This window comes from Myotis davidii, unplaced genomic scaffold (assembly GCF_000327345.1).
Source record: "Myotis davidii unplaced genomic scaffold, ASM32734v1 scaffold560, whole genome shotgun sequence".
NCBI lineage: Eukaryota > Metazoa > Chordata > Mammalia > Chiroptera > Vespertilionidae > Myotis > Myotis davidii.
Genome location: NW_006294418.1, coordinates 2,192,505 through 2,210,595, shown reverse-complemented (window position 1 = coordinate 2,210,595; position 18,091 = coordinate 2,192,505). Strand labels below are relative to the sequence as shown.

The 18,091-nt window shown below is 37.7% G+C and overlaps 1 protein-coding gene across 1 annotated transcript in view; it reads right to left on the bottom strand.

Moving 5' to 3' along the window:
- ARHGAP15 (Rho GTPase activating protein 15) overlaps nt 1–18,091 on the bottom strand; it is a 701,147-nt gene that overhangs the window by 657,184 nt on the left and 25,872 nt on the right. Inside the window, exon 2 of the mRNA XM_015567142.1 lies at nt 14,621–14,800. Within this exon, the coding sequence (XP_015422628.1) occupies nt 14,621–14,785 (165 nt within the window). The 5' untranslated portion in view covers nt 14,786–14,800. The remainder of the gene's footprint in view (nt 1–14,620; nt 14,801–18,091) is intronic.

Genomic DNA, 18,091 nt, shown 5'->3' with positions numbered 1-18,091 from the left:
GTATGTGTATATATATATATATATATATATATATATGCTTTTTCCTATTTCAAAACCTTATCCTACCTAGACAGAACCTTGGAAAAATTATATACTAAAAGGAGACATGAGTTATGCAGTTATCTGCATGACAACTCAGCTTCTTTTTTTCCTCAGAAGGCTTGTGAAAAAGGTTGAGACAGATAATGCAAAGTTGACATGGCCAAGTAAAACGTCAGGTAGGTGACTTGACCCAGTGAAGGGGGGGGGCGGGGGTGTGGCTGGTTCACCTGCCATGAACTAGAGGGCACTGGCCCATCCAGACTGGGCAATGGCTATTTACCTGCAGCTGCTTATTGCCTGCTCTTTGGGGAGCCAGAACAGCAATGCCTGTATTTCTGGGTATTTTGAGAGATGTCACATATATAAAATTTTATGTGAAAACACAGTGCTAAATTAAAATGTCTGCTCAATTAAAAAGAAAGAAGGAAAAAACACTATCTGGGCCAAATAAAATACATCTTTAGGTCGAATTCAACATGCTTTCTCCAAGTCTAGGGCTTTCTGAGAATCCACTGATGTTTGTTTAAAGGAGTTTTTTCTTCCTCGTGTGAACCTATCCTCACTCCATAAAGGCAGACAGCTTCTGATTGTGTTTACTTTTCTGTTTCACTCCTTATGGATATTACTAGTACATGTCAATTGAAAGCTAAATAAAAATTTCTACCAAAGTTTTCAAGTCTTCAAATTAGTTTAACTATAAAAATGTAGAGCAAATGATAAGTACTAAGATGATTAGTCAAATTTAAGTTGACTTAAATGTTGTATAATGTTGTGAAGTGTTAGCATCATTCTTCATTTTTAAGGACCTGGTGTGATTCTTTTTTATAAGATTTAGAAGTGCACTACTTCATCACATACAAAGTTGCTTTGCATAAAGTTTTCAGAACTATTTAACAAAACCCACAAAAGTTAAATCAGAGACAACCCAGAATAAACAGAATATTTATAACTTGGTGACAAGAAAACACCATTACCATAGATAATCACAGTTATTTTTTTTTAGTGTTGTCTAAAAGGTGGCAAGATGTTTGTTAATTTATAATAATGTAAGTCTAAAATTGAAATAAAACCCAAATGAGAAAATCTGAATAAGAAAATTATTCGTATTTAGTTATAAAACAGACTGCTTTTACACTGTCAGTAAAATGTGATAGAGACTACATTTCCAAATGTATGACTGACAATTGTCATCTTCTGAATTTCCCAGTTTATAATTAACAATTATCATCTTTTGACTTGCCACAGTTTGCCCTCACCTGAAGAGCCAGTCAAAGAAATAACACTAAGATTACAAACTGATACATCTTCAGGGCAAGCATTTTGCATAAATTGATGAAGATACCATAACCCCAACTAAATTTAAAAACACCATTCCAGTAAAATAAAAGATAATGTGGGCAAAATTGAGTCCGTCACTTGATAGTAACTCCTGTTATAGACCCATTAGCCTCACTGTTTAATGTGTAACTAGCACATATAAAGTCAATATTACTTTTAAACAAGTCCTGCAATACAGGTTAAAAAAAAAAGATATCAGAGTTCTAGGTGCATGTTGGTGATCTTGGGAAGCATGATCTTCCAAGACAAGTTTCAGCTAAGCTGTCAGGTAGGAGCTGGGGGCTTCAGAATTTGAAAGGAGAGGAGTGGATAGATTCATAGTCAAAAGATGCAAATTGGTTCTTTTTATGCATCCAGAATCTGATCTGTGTTTCCTTGTCTATAATCATAGCAAAACTGCTTACCAATTACACATACTTGAGAGAAATATGGAATTGTGTGGCCTCAAAAGAGCCTGTTTTTTGCATGGTCAGGTAATTCCAAAGATCTGAGAATCAACTTGCCTTAGGCAGAGCTAAATCTTTAAACGGGTTAATTCCTTAGTTCATTTCAATATTTGGATTTTACTGTATTGTGGCCCTAGTTTGTTTATTCAATATGAAGAAATTACTCTTCAAAAAGTTCTTTTTTCCCTTTGTTTTTCTTTATTTCTCAGGATGGAGCAAGCTGCAAAATAGCTCATCCTGCCAGTTGAGCCTATGTGCTCTGCTTTTTGCTTCACAGTCAGTGCCGTCATCCTTGCTTTAATGCAGGTGTACATTGGTCATGGCCGGCAACTTGTTTTAAGGGCCGTGATGGCAAGCTCTTCTTAAATAGGTAAGAATAGCACTAATAATAAGGACTACTTACATAGGTTTTGTAAATTAGGTCACTGTTTCCACAATCAACTTCATAAAACTTCCACAAATCTACTTGGAGGACAATGTTCTGCCAGACACCAACAGCAAATATCCAATAAGTATTTTTAATAGTCAAAAACTTGGTGAAAATTTTGCATGCTCTGTAAAAGTCTAAGTGGGGCCTGTTTTCAGTTTTCATGTTGAAAGTATAAGCAGTCATAGATGGCAAACAAACATACTAACATTTTAATTAAAAAAAATGGACTCTTAAAAGTTTATCATAAATTCACCAAGACTAAGGTAGGGGGATAAAAATGGGTAATGAATAAAATGTAACCAGTTAAGAATACTTGCACCTTGACTTGTTACCAAAGAAAGTACTTTAATAACTTGGATATGCCAAAGGAGACAAGACAAAGGAAATATGTCAAAGAGAGTTTGAAGGAGGTTAAAATCAGGTAGGAATCCCATGATTTTAAATTAAAAAAAAATGATTTGAGATTTACAAGCCATAGAAATCCATCTATAGGAAGAAAGAGTGGAGTTTTTTTTATTTATTTCACAGGCCAATTTTACACCCTGTGTACAATATTTGTGACATAAAGTAAAGTATATGATGCTAATACTATTGTTGAGAGTGAGGAGGTAATGCCAGAGACAATGATGAGGTAGGAAGCGAAGTATGTCAAAGAGAGTTTAAGGAGGTTAAAATCAGGTAGGAATCCCATGATTTTCAATTGAAAAAAAATGATTTGAGATTTACAAGCCATAGAAATCCATCTATAGGAAGAAAGAGTGGAGTTTTTTTATTTATTTCACAGGCCAATTTTACACCCTGTGTACAATATTTGTGACATAAAGTAAAGTATATGATGCTAATACTATTGTTGAGAGTGAGGAGGTAATGCCAGAGACAATGATGAGGTCTAGGAAGCGAAGGGGCTGAGGCCTGGGCTATCCCGGGATAAGGGGTGTACCTCACTTGATTGTAACCTCCAACCGGACAGAGAATCTTTCTGTTTTGTGTCCTCAGCTTTCAAAGCAGGCTCTTACATATAATGGATGGCAATAAATATCTGTTAAATGAATAAAAGCATGAACTAATGAATGAATGTATGAAAGTAGTTGATCGGCTTGCCTACTTTCCCACTTTGGGAATTCTTAAAAAAAACAGAGGCAGGACTGGGGTGATGACCACTCAGTGAGCAGGAAATGATTAATGCAGGGACCTCAGGACACACCATTAGAGTAACATTTCCAAGGGTTTGTATTATATAAGATAGAGAACACTAGGGTAAAAATAACAATTTTAAAACTAGCTTAAATATAGGTCTTTACTATCCAAAATAAGTTTTAGGTGAGAATTACAAGGATGTCACATTAATAATCTGTGTGAAAGTAAAAGCTATTCATTAGTATTTCCAAGACAGGGGGGAAAAAATGTCTTCTATCTTTCCTTCTTTTTCTTTTTCTTTCTTTTTTTAAACTATGGAGGTTAAGTATAGCACATCCAGGAATGTAAACTTCTTTCCCATCTATTTGATCATGCGTTATTGGCATTAACACTGTCAATAATTCATGGTAAAAGAGGAAGTTGCCATGAAAGGTTACCCACTGTCAGGCTATGATCAATAGGTAAGACCACAGTGGGTGATGTATTATCATGTATCAGCCAGAATCACTTTCTCATGGATCTTGAAAACAGAAGTTACGCTCAGTTTGTGTGACCTGAGCAAAGCTTATTTGTTCCTTCTCCTTTCACTGCTGATTATAGACTATGCCTTGAATACATTTTGAGTCCAGAACAGCTCTTGCTATTTAAATTCCTGCGATCTGGCAGTGGGCCTCTGGACTTGCCTCCATGTTTTGATGTTGGCATTTATATTTGAGCAAACAAAACTGTCACTTTGCTTTCCTGTCTTCCTCTATTGGGTCACTTTGTTCTCCATGATATGATCTAAGACAATGCAATGCAAGGAGACACATGTCCCTTCTTATTGGAAATATGAAGACTGTAGCTTCCTTTTAGCCTGTGGGAAAGAAAGCAGGTCAGGTGTCCAAAAGCAGTGGAGGAAAGTTAGTGTCATCACTATTTCTCTTCTCCACAGAAATAATAGAAGATCATGAGGCTTGAAGAGCACTGGTTTCTACACAAAGGGATACAGAGAAAACAGTATCTATGTTGTTTATGTATATGATACTGTGGAAAGACACCCATCTAATAGCAAGTCTACCATTTCTGAACACTTTCAAACACATTCTTAATCTAATATCATCTTGCATTCTCAGGGGGGAAAGTGCGGCTCACTTATTAAAATCACCTCCTAAGTGATAAAAAAAAAAATTAAAACATTAGCAGTCATTTGGCTTGTTTGATTTAGAAAGTAAAATCACCTGATTATTTATATATTTTGGTTTTCAGAGTAAAGCATCGAAAACATTTTGAAACTTAAACATTTCAATGTGTTTTTCTTTCATTTTGTTATTTTTTATTGCACCCAAATGCTAGTAAATAAAATAATTTACACATAAGTGGGTGAGAGGTCTGCATCAGTCAGTTTAATTTTTGTTGTCAATGGCATTCGCATGTGGAAAATGCACCATATTGTGGAGATGGTAGGGGCCACCAGAAATGACACACTGGTGCTTCTCTAAGAAAAAAAGAAAAAGATAGAATATAATAATACATAGGATAAAGTGAAAAAAGAGTAAAATAACTCTGGATTTCTTGAGGTGTTTTTTTGTTTGATTGTTTATTTTTTGCCTTCCTCCAAACAGTTTTCTGTCCTTTTCTGAGGATATACAGGGTGGGGCAAAAGTAGGTTTACAGTTGTTCATATGAAAAATTATCTAACACTTACTAAATAATAATATAAGAATAAACTCTGTTTTGCATACTCACAAATGTAAACCTACTTGTATCCCACTCTGTATGTGATTTCTCTTACTTTATACTTAAAATTGCTTGACATATGACAACCATACTCCCTGTTATAATTGAAATCCCATATCTCTTTCCCAATAAACTTACTGCCAGTGCATTGGAAGTGAATGGGAATCATAAAAACACATCACCTCAAAGGAGAATCCTATGAGATCACACGCAGAGAAGATGCATTGTGGCTGGGAGAGAGTGGCACTGTACATTTGCGACTTACTTACAAGACGCATTCATGTAAAAATTATTGCTTTTCCCTTACTTGATATTGTTTGGAAATGGTTCTGCTGATCAGTTTTTAATATGCCTTTTGAAAACTGACAAGTACTTTACCCACATCTCTTTAGGAATGCATGGATTCAAAGGCTGGATAAAATACTTTCATGCTTCCCAACACAAACCTGAGAGGGTAATTAAACAGATGGTAACAATAAACGGAATCTGAACACATCAGGGACTGGAGTCCCTTATTAAAAGCCTTATGCACTGAAGGGAGGGGGAAAACAACTCTGGGGAAGTGTTTTTGCAGCCAGCACCTTTATGTCTGCCTTGACCTCATAAACAGAAGCAAATCAACCATTTAGGGCTGGGTTTCCTACCACTTGGGAGAGGGCACTCCGGAGGTCGTCTGCACACTCTGAGTAGCATGAGTGCGAAGTGTGCCTCTAAGGAAGGCCTCAGGATTGCCTTCAAAGACATCAATTTTAGCCCTGGCCAGTGTTGCTAAGTGGTCAGAGTGTCTGCCTGTGCACCCAAGGGTCGTGGGTTTGATTTCTGGTCAAGGGCACGTACATGGGTTCCAGGTTTAATCCCCAGCCCCAAGTCAGGGCCCATGCAGGAGGCAACCAATCAATGAGTCTCTCTCACATCTCTCTCTCTCTCTCTCTCTCTCTCTCACTTTTTTTTCTCTCTCTCCCCTCCCCTTCCTCTCTTCTACTCTCTCTAAAAAAAATCAATGGAAAAATATCCTCAGGTGAGGTTAAACAAAAAATCAAACAAACAAAAAAGACCTCAAATTCAGACACAACAATTTTATAGCTGTCAATTCACCCCGTCCCCACCCCTCTGGCACACACACACACATTCACATGGAAACCTAGGTTGGAAGATTAATGCGTGAAGCACAAAGCTATTTTCTCTACCTGAGGCCCAAACTAGGTATAGATCCCTATGATAATACAGGTATTCTGAGTATCTTCAACCTCATTTGTGGCAACAGAATGATTTCCTACTTATTCCATCCTTGAAACAAATGAGAATTCTTCTTATTTCTCAGAACTTATTGTCACTGCCCTGAGTCAATCTACAGATGAGGAGAATTGAAGCAATCTTGATATTTCAGATTTTTAATGTATGTGGTTATTTTTTCTAGAATGTAATGAGCTCAAATATATAAACATCATATACATCTCTCTCTGTATATATGTGTATATATAGACAAGTATACACACACACACACATACACACACACACACACTAGAAGCCCAGTGCATGAATTCATGCACAGGTGTGGTCCGGCCAGCCAGCCCTGATCAGGGCCAATTGGGCTGGGCCGGCCAGGAAGAAGGGCCACAGGCAGTTAGCTGGCCAGCCCTGCCCCCTGGTCGAACTCCCCATAGAACTCCCAGTTGAAGAGACAATTTACATATTGGCCTTTTATTATATAGGATATATGTAGTATACTAGTATATGCACACAGTATAATGTATATGTGTATGTGTGTGCACACACACAAAGAGAATTCATTCTATGCAAGAAAGGATCACGTTGCTGCACAAGGTTGCAGTGTTACCATGCCACTACACATGCAAAGATGCTATGTTGCCATTACATAATGCACTTACAACCTGAGGGATAATCAAGTCAGTGTTTGTTCTTCTGTTCCTCAACCTGCTTCAGTTCTCTACTTCACTTGGCAAGTTTTTGGAGTACCATTTATGAGTAACATTCGGCATCAGTACAACAATGATTTTGCTTAACTAAGTGCTAGCAAGCAAAGTACCATGTCAACTACAGTGTTTTAGATTAATCGAGGTTATAATGATGATCTATAAAGGACATTTTGAAAACTGAGGCAAGTATTAAAACAGGAAAATCTACAAGGTATTGACAAATGTAAATCAAATGGCAGATATCATATTTCAGCTTGCATGTTACCTCTCTGTGGGTTCACATTACCATACAACACTGTCCAATTTTAATTTGGGGGCTTGATACTTAATTAATATAAAAAGACTGTCCCCATCTTCTGTTAAAATTGTACTTAAAAATGACATGCATCACCTTGGGAATTTGCTATAAAACTCTCTTAATAATATTGACTATGGTCCCAAAGTTATTTTAAGAGTGAAGTGTACTATATGAATTAAATAAGAGACTGCAAATAATTTACTGGCATAGCATGGGTGCTGCCACACAGAGTAGTAGGTAAGCTTTTTTAATTAGAATGTACACTTTTAGATTACTGATTATGAACATCAGGGGGACCAAGATTTTAATTCATCAGTAATTCTCCTTTATGTATACACTAAGATGTAAAAACGAGACCTCTGGCTCTAACTTGGTATTTCAGAGCCTTTCAGGCTGGTGCAGAAGCTGTTTTACCTGTAATCTCTAGTGCTGCTCTGCCCCCTTGTGCTGCTACAGCGAACTCGACAGAGGAACAGTTTGTCTTCATCTTTGTACGTGAACTACAGAAAACCCCCGCAGTCTCTTCTCACTATTCTGGCAAGTTCAAGGTCAGTGTCTAGCTATTTTCAGCTCATCTCTTCTTGATCCATGCAGAGAAATGACAAGGTAACGTGATTCGAGGTCAGCTGTATTACAGGAACCGTTACATAAACGGAGAAAGTGAAAATCAATCCTAGCTGACAGTGACTTCGGGATAATCAACGCTCACTGGATGCCCCTGTCAGCTCGCCTGCATCAAATACCGTGTGACTTCTGTCAGATCTTTTTAATAAAACTATATTCTCACTTTCAGCAACCTAAATAACTATTTCACTTGAGCTGGATTGTTCAGCTATGTTAGCCTTCCAGATCTGTAAACTATGCTAATGATTCTTCGAAAAATTTCATGGTTGATACCCATTATCCTGCAGTTTGTTATTCACCTGAGATGCGAGGTACTTTTGCAAAACATGCTCTTATTTTGCGTGGCTCCTGTGAGCTTCTCTACAGACTACTGCATCTTTGGCATTGAACTCAATACTCTTCCCCAAATCATCCTCAGCCCTAACGCCTCTCTCTTCCCTCTTGGTAGCACAGCCCCTTCATCAATCATTTCTTGTTGAGAGATTATGTTTCCTTCTCCATTGTAGGTGTTCACCATTGCTTTCCTTTTTATCTTTGTATTTCTTACTCGAATGTGTTTCCCTAATGCAGAACTGGAAAAAAAAAAGTGTTTAACGAGATGTTCCCCATCAGAGGCATTCCCACTGACTGCACCTGATATGCCAGTTTCAGGAAGGAGCTGTTTTATCCCAGCCACCTTACGCTCCCTGGAAACTGTCAGGCACTCAGTCCTCCACTGAAGTACAATTTACCATAATATTAGTTGTCAGTAAATTCAAAGACGGAACTCCTAAAGCTATAAAATGGATTAGAAGCAATTTAAAAGAGAATTAACAAACTAGAGTAAGAGTATACTGTCAACAAACAAATGCTCCATCATAGGACTGTAATTTGGAATTTTAATTACCCCTCTGCTTCTGTAACAAAACAATGTCTGAACTGGCAGCGATTTGAATCTCTCACAGGTCATTGAGCATTCTAGTTAATTACTCTATGAATAGCCTGTTTTTCTCCCCTCTGGAAACACGTTTCTAATGGCAGTCAAGGTCTGACAAATGTGTCATCTACATAATTAGCTAGGAAGCAACACAAAACATTAAACATGCTTTGTGCCGACAACTATCAAAACATTTCATTTGTTGTCAATTATTCATTACTTTGTAGGTTCTGAAGGGGTTGTTATTATGGAAATAAGTCCAGATGCTAACAAGGTTAGAGTTTTGGATTCAAATTAGTAATCAGAGGACTAACTTTTTAAAAAATGTATCTCATCTCGTGTACATTCAGCACCGTGTTCAATCTGTAGGAGGTTACAAATTTAGCTGTGCTCAAGATAAAAATGGAAAAGGCAGAGCCATGTATGTGAATCTGGGAGCCCAGGCTCATTCTTTGAAGTCCAGCTCTACAGTGTTGCTGTACACTTTCTGAACCTTTGACAAGTCCAATTTGTGCTTGGTAAACAGAGTTAAAGATTTTCACAGCATGAGATGACATGGGGTGGCGCAGACAAGGAAAACAATCTTTGGTGGGTTTTTTTTATTCTCTCCCCCCTCCCCAGGGCATATTATGTAAAAGTCAAAATGCAGGCTAATAAACTATTTTTGTCTGCTCTACAGAAGCCTACGTACCTTAGGTAACCCTTGAATTTCATAAAAAAATTTGCTGATTTTGAAATCTTGTTTCTTTTATTATTGTTTTAATATCACAGAAAAGGCCAAGTATTTTGTTGAAAGCAGCACTCCTGATGTATATGGAGGATATAAAAAGATTTCTCAACAAAATTGACCTCTCAGTGGCAAAGAAAATTGTAGTGGAAGACACATTATTGCTTAGTCATATCTGAAGCTTGGATCTATGGAGAGTCGCACTCCACTGTCCTCCAGTTTTTCCTTATAAACCAAAATGCCTTACAAATGTCATCGAAATAGTCCAATAAAGATTAGGAACAAAACTCTGTCCTTACATTGATGAGATAAGGAAGATTTAACTGCTGGATGCAGTGTATAACAACAGCTCATAAGGTTTGTTGTTGAATCAGAAAAACAGAATTCAAATTATACTTGTGTGTGTCTGGAATTTAATTGACATGAGCAGTTTATTTTCTACATAATGTTTAATCAGATGCCTGTACTACCAAGCTAGATAAAAAGAAAGAAAACAAATTATATCAGGAGAAATCGAGAAGACCCGTTATCTACCGGGTGTGCAAAATATGTCAGGAAATAATTCTACCCTGGGTGCTGAGATTGCCCAGTTAATAAAAAAAAATAAAAAATCAGCCACTTGCTAAGAGAAAATAATTGTCTGTATCCATATTTTTCAAAGCAAAAAGGCAGCCACATCGTACATTAAGTAGGACACATTAAAATGAGCTTTAATAATCTTTATGCAGAAGGAAACTAATCCTTTTCCAGATCATACAATCCACAGCAATAAAAGGAAATCATCAAACTAAAAACAATTTTAGAAATGGCTGCAGACTCTCATTTAATTAACATGCAACAGATCATATATTTATGAGGAAGTCAAAATATTTAGGAAGCCTATAATCCTGTAAGCCTTAATGTGGTATAAAAACAACAAATAAATGCAAAGTGTTACTGTTATCCATGCCTGCCTGATCAATGGTTTTCACATATTGATCTATAAATGGAGCTGACAATCTGTGTTGGCTGCACATTTTCCAAGCGGCGCTATTTTTGCACAAAACCAATACGGGCAATTACCTTTGTTTGAGATGCCAAGTCTTATCAATTCAAAGTGATTTAGTGTCATTTTAATTAAATATCAGGATCCACTTCAGGACAATTTATATAAACAAAGCCTCAAACCTAACTATAAGCTTGATTTGAAGTAAACATGGACAAGTCATATAGTCTCATAACATTTCTCAAAAACTCGACTGAACAGAAGGCTTATATTTTTAGTAGCAATTTTTATGTCTGCCTTTTTGGCTAGCCACAACTTTGGCAAGTATCCTATAATCACAGAAGTAAGAAACAAAGAAAGTTGTTTCCTCTTTTTTCCTATAATAGATTAAAAAGGAACATGAACGAGCCCAGATTGTTAACAGAAGCAAAAGGAATCTTATGTGTTAATGTTTAGCAATGGTTCAAGCTAAGTCTTTATCTGAACACTAATAGAAAGATATTTCCCTGTCCATAATGGCCATGAATGAATTAATGCACTTATGTGGGGTTTACAAGATGGAAATGGTAAATATTCATACATGTTGCTGCTTAAGCCACCAGCATTAAATACCGAAACTACTCCTGCCTGCAAATCCTATGCCTGCAGTTTCCTGACTTCAACTATTCAAACTCTTCATTAATATCTATTCTAAAATGTCTACTAGGTTGGAGGATCGCCCTTATAAAAAACATCAGTGCCACATTAATGCAACAACCTTTTGCATTAGCTATTTGCTGGATTGCATGCTAGCCTTTTTAGCCTTTAAAGAGCCACACTTCACTTGCCCCATTTACACTCACGAAGCTTTCTGCTTCTGTGGGTAGCACGTTCTGATATATCAATAGCAGTCCACCTTTAAGAGGGCTCACTCCAGTACTGAGGGTGAGACAGCAAACCACTGAGACCAAAGAACATGCCTTCCCCACCAAGCAGAGATCTCCAGATCTTGCTCACAGATAGGCAATTTTCTTGCTAACCATGTCCTCCCATGTCCAACTTTCCTCCCTCACCAATATTCCCCAAGTACTAAAGTGACCTCTTTGAATTTTGAGAAGGCATCGATCTTATAAACCACATAAAAATGATTATTTGGTGTTTAAGGAAAATGATGCATACCACCCAATAAAATAGTAATGGAGTATCGATACCTGGTCACTGAAAAGCTTCCCTGCAGCACTTAGGTAATCAAAACTTTTAATTTAACAAGTAAATTCACCTACATTTGCAGGGCTTAGGGTTGAATTAATGTTCATATTGACATTTCAAACTTTTGCTCCTAGATTTAAACACCAACAAATAGGCTCTTATCAGTTATATAGAAGAAGTTTTTATTGTGTTCTGAGCTCACAGTTGTGTTGAACATACTTATAATTGAACAAAATAAAGAAGATGAATTTGTGAACTAATGACAAAATTATATAATTGATTTGACCCTAGAACCTTTGATTACTTTTTCTAATAAGTTAAATTGTTATGAACATAAGGCCAGATTCTTGTGTTATATGTACTCTAATAAGTCCATATTTGCATAATTGTCATGCCAGTGTACATATATACATATATACCATGCATATTAAATAGGATGCACATATATATACACCATGCATACCAAATAGAATGCGTAAGATATATATATATATAGTTTCTAAGCATTCTTAATTTTTTCTGTACAGATTAAATGTACAGAAAACATATGCACACATTTTTATTATACATTTTCTCCTATTTCTCCTAAGTTCAAAATACGCCCCCTTGACCTCACTCCAACCTTCAACTTCTGAAAGATCAAGTTCTTAGTTAGCTTGAGCAGATATCTTTAACAGGCTTGTTTGAATAAATATGCCCAAATACTTTACATTCTGTCAGTATCTAGTCAGAAAATTGTGCATGGAAAAAAAGAGATGAAAAGAACTGAGACAGAAAGAAAATTAGTGCCATGGCAAGCTTTCAATACAGTATCTCAGCCAAGTTTTCTCGGTGAAATGACATATCCTCACTGAAATACCCTTTTTATATAATTATGCACTGAGCACACATCACCCAAAGTAACTTATTTTTGTTCCTTATCAAGGAATACATATTGCCCAAGCTAAGAATGAGGAAACAAAAGCTGGGATAATTATGGCTGATTTAACTTTGGAAAACTCTTATTCTCCAGCAGTCCAGCATACAAACCCCCAAACTAAAGTTATGTAACAAGGTAATATCAACAATGAGAAACTGCATGATAAAATCCTGCCCAAAAGTGAAAAATGCTAATTTTGTCTCATTTAGCAGCTGGATACAGAAATGCTCATTAGTTTTAAGAGGGTTAATCCTTTTAACTTTTGCATATTGATATGCCAATTATGCCTAATTGTACAAGAGGCATCAGTCAAGGTAATAGTGCATAAACACATGAAAGTTATTAAGTACATCCCAACATGTAATAAAGTAGGTGTTAATTGGTAGCTGAGTTCTGCGGGCTATTGAGGTGGATAATTCATTGAGAGATGGATCACTTGTAATTTCTCTCCATAATTCCTTTTGCAGTCTCACGCTGTGATGTTTTCATGCTTGTCAAAAACAACTGCGGCATAGTGCCTTTTGTTAAACACAGCCAATAAAATATGTTAGGCATCATTAAATATACTTAACTTTTAAACTTCTTCAAAGGTGCAGTTCTTACTGATAATACATTATGGAGATTCCAATAATTTACTCTAACCACTGCCTCAAGTTCATAGTTGAGGAACATTTTAGCTGGTTCAAAAGCAGAGCCGGGCTGGCAGTGTTGTGCCTCCCTGCAGACAATGCTTTTAAATGAGAAATAAATAAAGAAAAATGCATCTCTGGATACCTTATCTAAGGGTGTATTTCTCGCTCCCAAAATATAATCACTGGCTTCCTTATGCTAAATTTGCCTTTAATACCTGAAGAAGGAATGATTCAAATCCTATATTTCTCAGGTGCCTGAGATGATTGTGGGTTAATTTGGCACTTGAAATTTGAGTGAAAAACAGGGAATACATGTAATTGGTAACATGCTACTCAGCAAGTTTATCTCATTTAATAACTCAGTTAGGGAGCTGAATATTTCATAGGTCCCTGTGATATTAACGGAACACACAATTAATAGCTCACATGTTTCTGCTGGGTGACTGGAAAACACAGCCTGTCCCCAGCTAAACTATTTCTCGCTTTTGCTCTCACTGTGAGAAACAACATAGATCTGGGGTCCAAAAGAGTGGCTAACATTGCATCAATAATTTTGTAACATCCTATGGCCTCAGCTGCAAGTTACCACCATTATGGAAGAAAATTAACCAGAGGAGACTCATCGCAATCAGTGTGTTTAGTGGCTCAGGATGCGTGCAGGGGCAGGGGCACAATTGGCAGTAGAGTTCATCTCTAACTATTTTATTTCAAATCTTCCTAATGACACATTATCAAAACAAAATGGCTTCCTCTCCAAACCTTAAATTGCCATACCATTTCAATCGTTTCAGCTCATTCCAAATCAGTCCTAATTTCCAATATATATCGCTGAGATAATTTTAAGAAAGAAATTGTCACGTTTTTGTGGGGTTTTTTTCCCCAAAGACTTTTTTCTCGTCTCGGTTTATTCTTAGCTAATTTTAGCCTCTGGCTTTTCAAAGTGATGTACTGTATTTGGAAGTACAAACACCACATGCTAGCATAACCTCATTATTTTTATGACACTGAAGCATGATAGTGGAGACCCTTAAAATGAGGCAAAGGTGCTCTTCAGTCTAGCTAGCTCCAAATCCACTTTATCACTCTGGATTAAGCTCATCCCTTCTCTTGCAATTGGGGACATTATTATGACTATAAGTAGGCAAGATAAAATACATTATAAAATCAGTTTTCTCATGCACATTAGGAAAACAAATAAAACAAGGCTAATTCATGTTGTTGTTGTCGTTTTTTACACAAAATTCTGTGTTAGGGAACTTGGTTGCTAAGGATATTGACTTACAGGTTCAGTGACCTTCCCAACATCGGTGAGGATCATGGATTTACTTTGGCTCAGTCTATCATGGTGACTGTTGGCATTTTTGATTCTCATCTGCACAGCTCCAGTGCCATGGCGGGTGGAATTCAGTGTTTCTACGGAAGTATCTGAATTTGTAGATTTCTGCATATTACAGTGTTATCCCTGATAAAATATAAAAACATCATATTATTCTCTAAAAACTCTTGGTGGAGTGCACATTCCTGTTAGCCAATAAGGTACAAAAATGAAATATAAAGTCTACTTTTCTGAGTAGTAAATAAAAAGTTCATTTCTTTGTAATTGTTTCAGTCAATTAAATTACTGGACAATGCTGCACATGCCAGAGGACTTCAAAGTGCATAGGCAACATGCCCATACTCTGTGCAATTTCTAATTCCATTAAAAAACAAATGGCAATATCATACAATCTTCCTTATATTTCATGATGTTGTTATCTTGTCATCTTTAGGTTATATTATTTTTGTATTCACATTTTCATTTGGTACCCACTCCACTTGCACACATGACCACCAACACTGCTTTTTGGTGAACAAATAACTATGTCAATAAAGTCAACTTTAAGTAAATAGAATTGTCATTACAGCAAACCACCCTGGTCCCAATGACTATCAAATATGTTGGCTTGATCTTATCAGCATGGTACTTAGCCTTAGTCTCCCCACCCCCCACCCAACTGCACACATGTATAATATCCACAAGGGGCATTAAAATTCTTATGTCCATCACCATCTGCCAACTGAACTAGATTTAGTAGCTTAGTTGGACAAAATATTTACAAAGAATGTGAAGAAAGAGAAAATCAACACCATTTATTTATTTATGCATTTATTTAGGTATGTATTTATTTATATTTTCATAGACAAAATTTGACCAGGCAGGAAAATTGAATGTGGGCACATTTAAAGGAGTAGCAGTGAAGAAATAATAATTTGGAAAAAGAAAACAAAGAGAACTGAATGAACTTTGGTAGCAGCAATGGATGGATTAGAAGGGCTTTAGTTACTTCCTCAAATCCATAATTCTTTTCAACTGCTCCTCTCCATAAGCACCACAAGTTAACATATCATCTCATTTAATATAGAACTTTTACAGTGCAAACACAGCTTTTAAGCTTCTAGAACAGGGGTGGGCAAACTTTTTGACTCGAGGGCCACAATGGATTCTTAAACTGGACCGGAGGGCTGGAACAAAAGCATGGATGGAGTGTTTGTGTGAACTAATATAAATTCAAAGTAAACATCATTACATAAAAGGGTACGGTCTTTTTTTTCAATAGTTTTATTCATTTCAAATGGGCCGGATCCGGCCCGCGGGCCGTAGTTTGCCCACGGCTGGTCTAGAAACAGATCCTGGCCTGACTGTTGTCTCCACATTCCGCCTAGGTAGACATTCCATAGCTAGCGAGGGCCTGTGTGTAAACAACAGAACACTTTGTCACCAGTTATAGAAGCCAATAAATTCCAAAAGAAGGATGAAATTTTAAGAAGCAACTCTATTGGTAGCCCTATGTCTGCTGAGCAGACAATGGGGCTTGAATTATGGTAATGTTTAAGAGGACACTAAACTAATTAGAAAAGAATGAAAGCATTTCAATAGGAGCAAAGTGTCACCTCATAACCGACACCAGTAAGGCAACTGAGTGTCAGGCAATGTGTTCAGTGGTTTGATCCTTGTAAAACCTATGAGACAGACATTAAACACATGTTTGTAGAGGAGAATACTAAGAGTCAGAGAGACCAGTCATTTTTCCAAGGACACTGTACAGAAAGACGTAAAGGAGTATGCATTTTATTCTCCAAAAAAAGACCCAGATAACTATCAACAGATTAATAGATGGACCAATTCTAAATTGATGCATATAACTACATGGATATATTACAAATTCAATGTGCTGAATGAAAGAAGCCAGGCAAAAAAAATAAAAGTACTTATTGGGTGCTTATGATTTCACTTACACAATGTTCTAGAAAATGCAAACAGTGGCAGAAAGATGATCAGTGATTATCTAGGGATGGGATGGGGAGAGAAGTGGATCATACTGGACACAAGGAATCTTTGGGAGTAATAGATATGTTTGTTATCTATGATTTAGATGATGGTTGAACAGTAGTAGTCTACATATTTTAAAAGTAATCAAATTGTACACTTTCAGTATTTGCACTATACTGTACTTCAGTTATACCTCACAAAGTTGTTTGTAGAAATGCTGTTTTAAGAATTTCTTCACAGATGTTTGCTCATATTTTCATTTTTTTGTTTCTCCATTAGTTATGTATTATAAAATTTATTCAATTAAGAATAAAATTTCACTTTCAATAAGATTTAAAACATAATTTGAATAAAAGAATATTTTGTCCCATTTCATCCTATCTAATAAAAGAGTAATATGCAAATTGACCATCACTCCAAAACACAAGATGGCCACCCCCATGTGGACACAAGATGGCCTGAAAGGGAGGGCAGTTGGGGGATGGGGGGAATCAGGCCTGCAGGGGAGGATAGCTGGGGGAAACCAGGCCTCCAGGGGAGGGCAATTAGGGGTGACCAGGCCAGCAGAGGAAGGCAGTTGGAGGTGACCAGCCTGGCAGGGGAGGGAAGTTAGGGACAATCACGCTGACAGGGGAGCAGTTAGGCATCGATCAGGCTGGCAGGGGAATGGTTAGGGGGTGATCAGGCAGGCAGGTAGGTGAGAGGTTGGGAGCCAGCAGTCCTTGATTATGAGAGGGATGTCCCAGATTGGAGAGGGTGCAGTCTGGGCTGAGGGACACACCCCCCCCTGCACGAATTTCATGCACCGGGCCTCTAGTAGAAATATAATCATTACTTTGATGAGAAGAGTTTTAAGATATATCAAATCTGGCCACTAATGTAGGCATAAAGGATCTTACCTCTATATCTAACTAGAGTAAGATATAGATTAATATGTGTGTGTGTGTGTGTGTGTGTATCCTATATAATAAAGAGGTAATATGCAAATTGACTGTCACACCCTTGCACAAGATGGCTACCCCCATGTAGTCAAAGATGGCCACCCCCATGTGAACACAAGATGGCTGCCACAAGATGGCCAGCAGGGGAGGGAAGTTAGGGGTGACCAGGCCAGCAGGGGAGGGCAGTTAGGGGCAACCAGGCCTGCAGGGGAGGAGGGCAGTTGGGAGCGACCAGGGCTGCAGGGGAGGGCAGTTGGGGGGGACCATGCCTGCAGGGGAGGCAGTTTGGGGTGACCAGCCCTGTAGGGGGAGGAAGTTATGGGGGGCCAGGCCTACAGGGGAGGGAAGTTGGGGGCAACCAGGCCTACAGGGGAGGACAGTTGGGGGCAACCAGGCTAGCAGGGGAGAGCAGTTAGAGGCAACCAGGCTGTCAGAGGAGAGCAGTTAGGGGCAACCAGGCTGGCATGGGAGGACAGTTGGTGGAAACCAGGCTGGCAGGGGG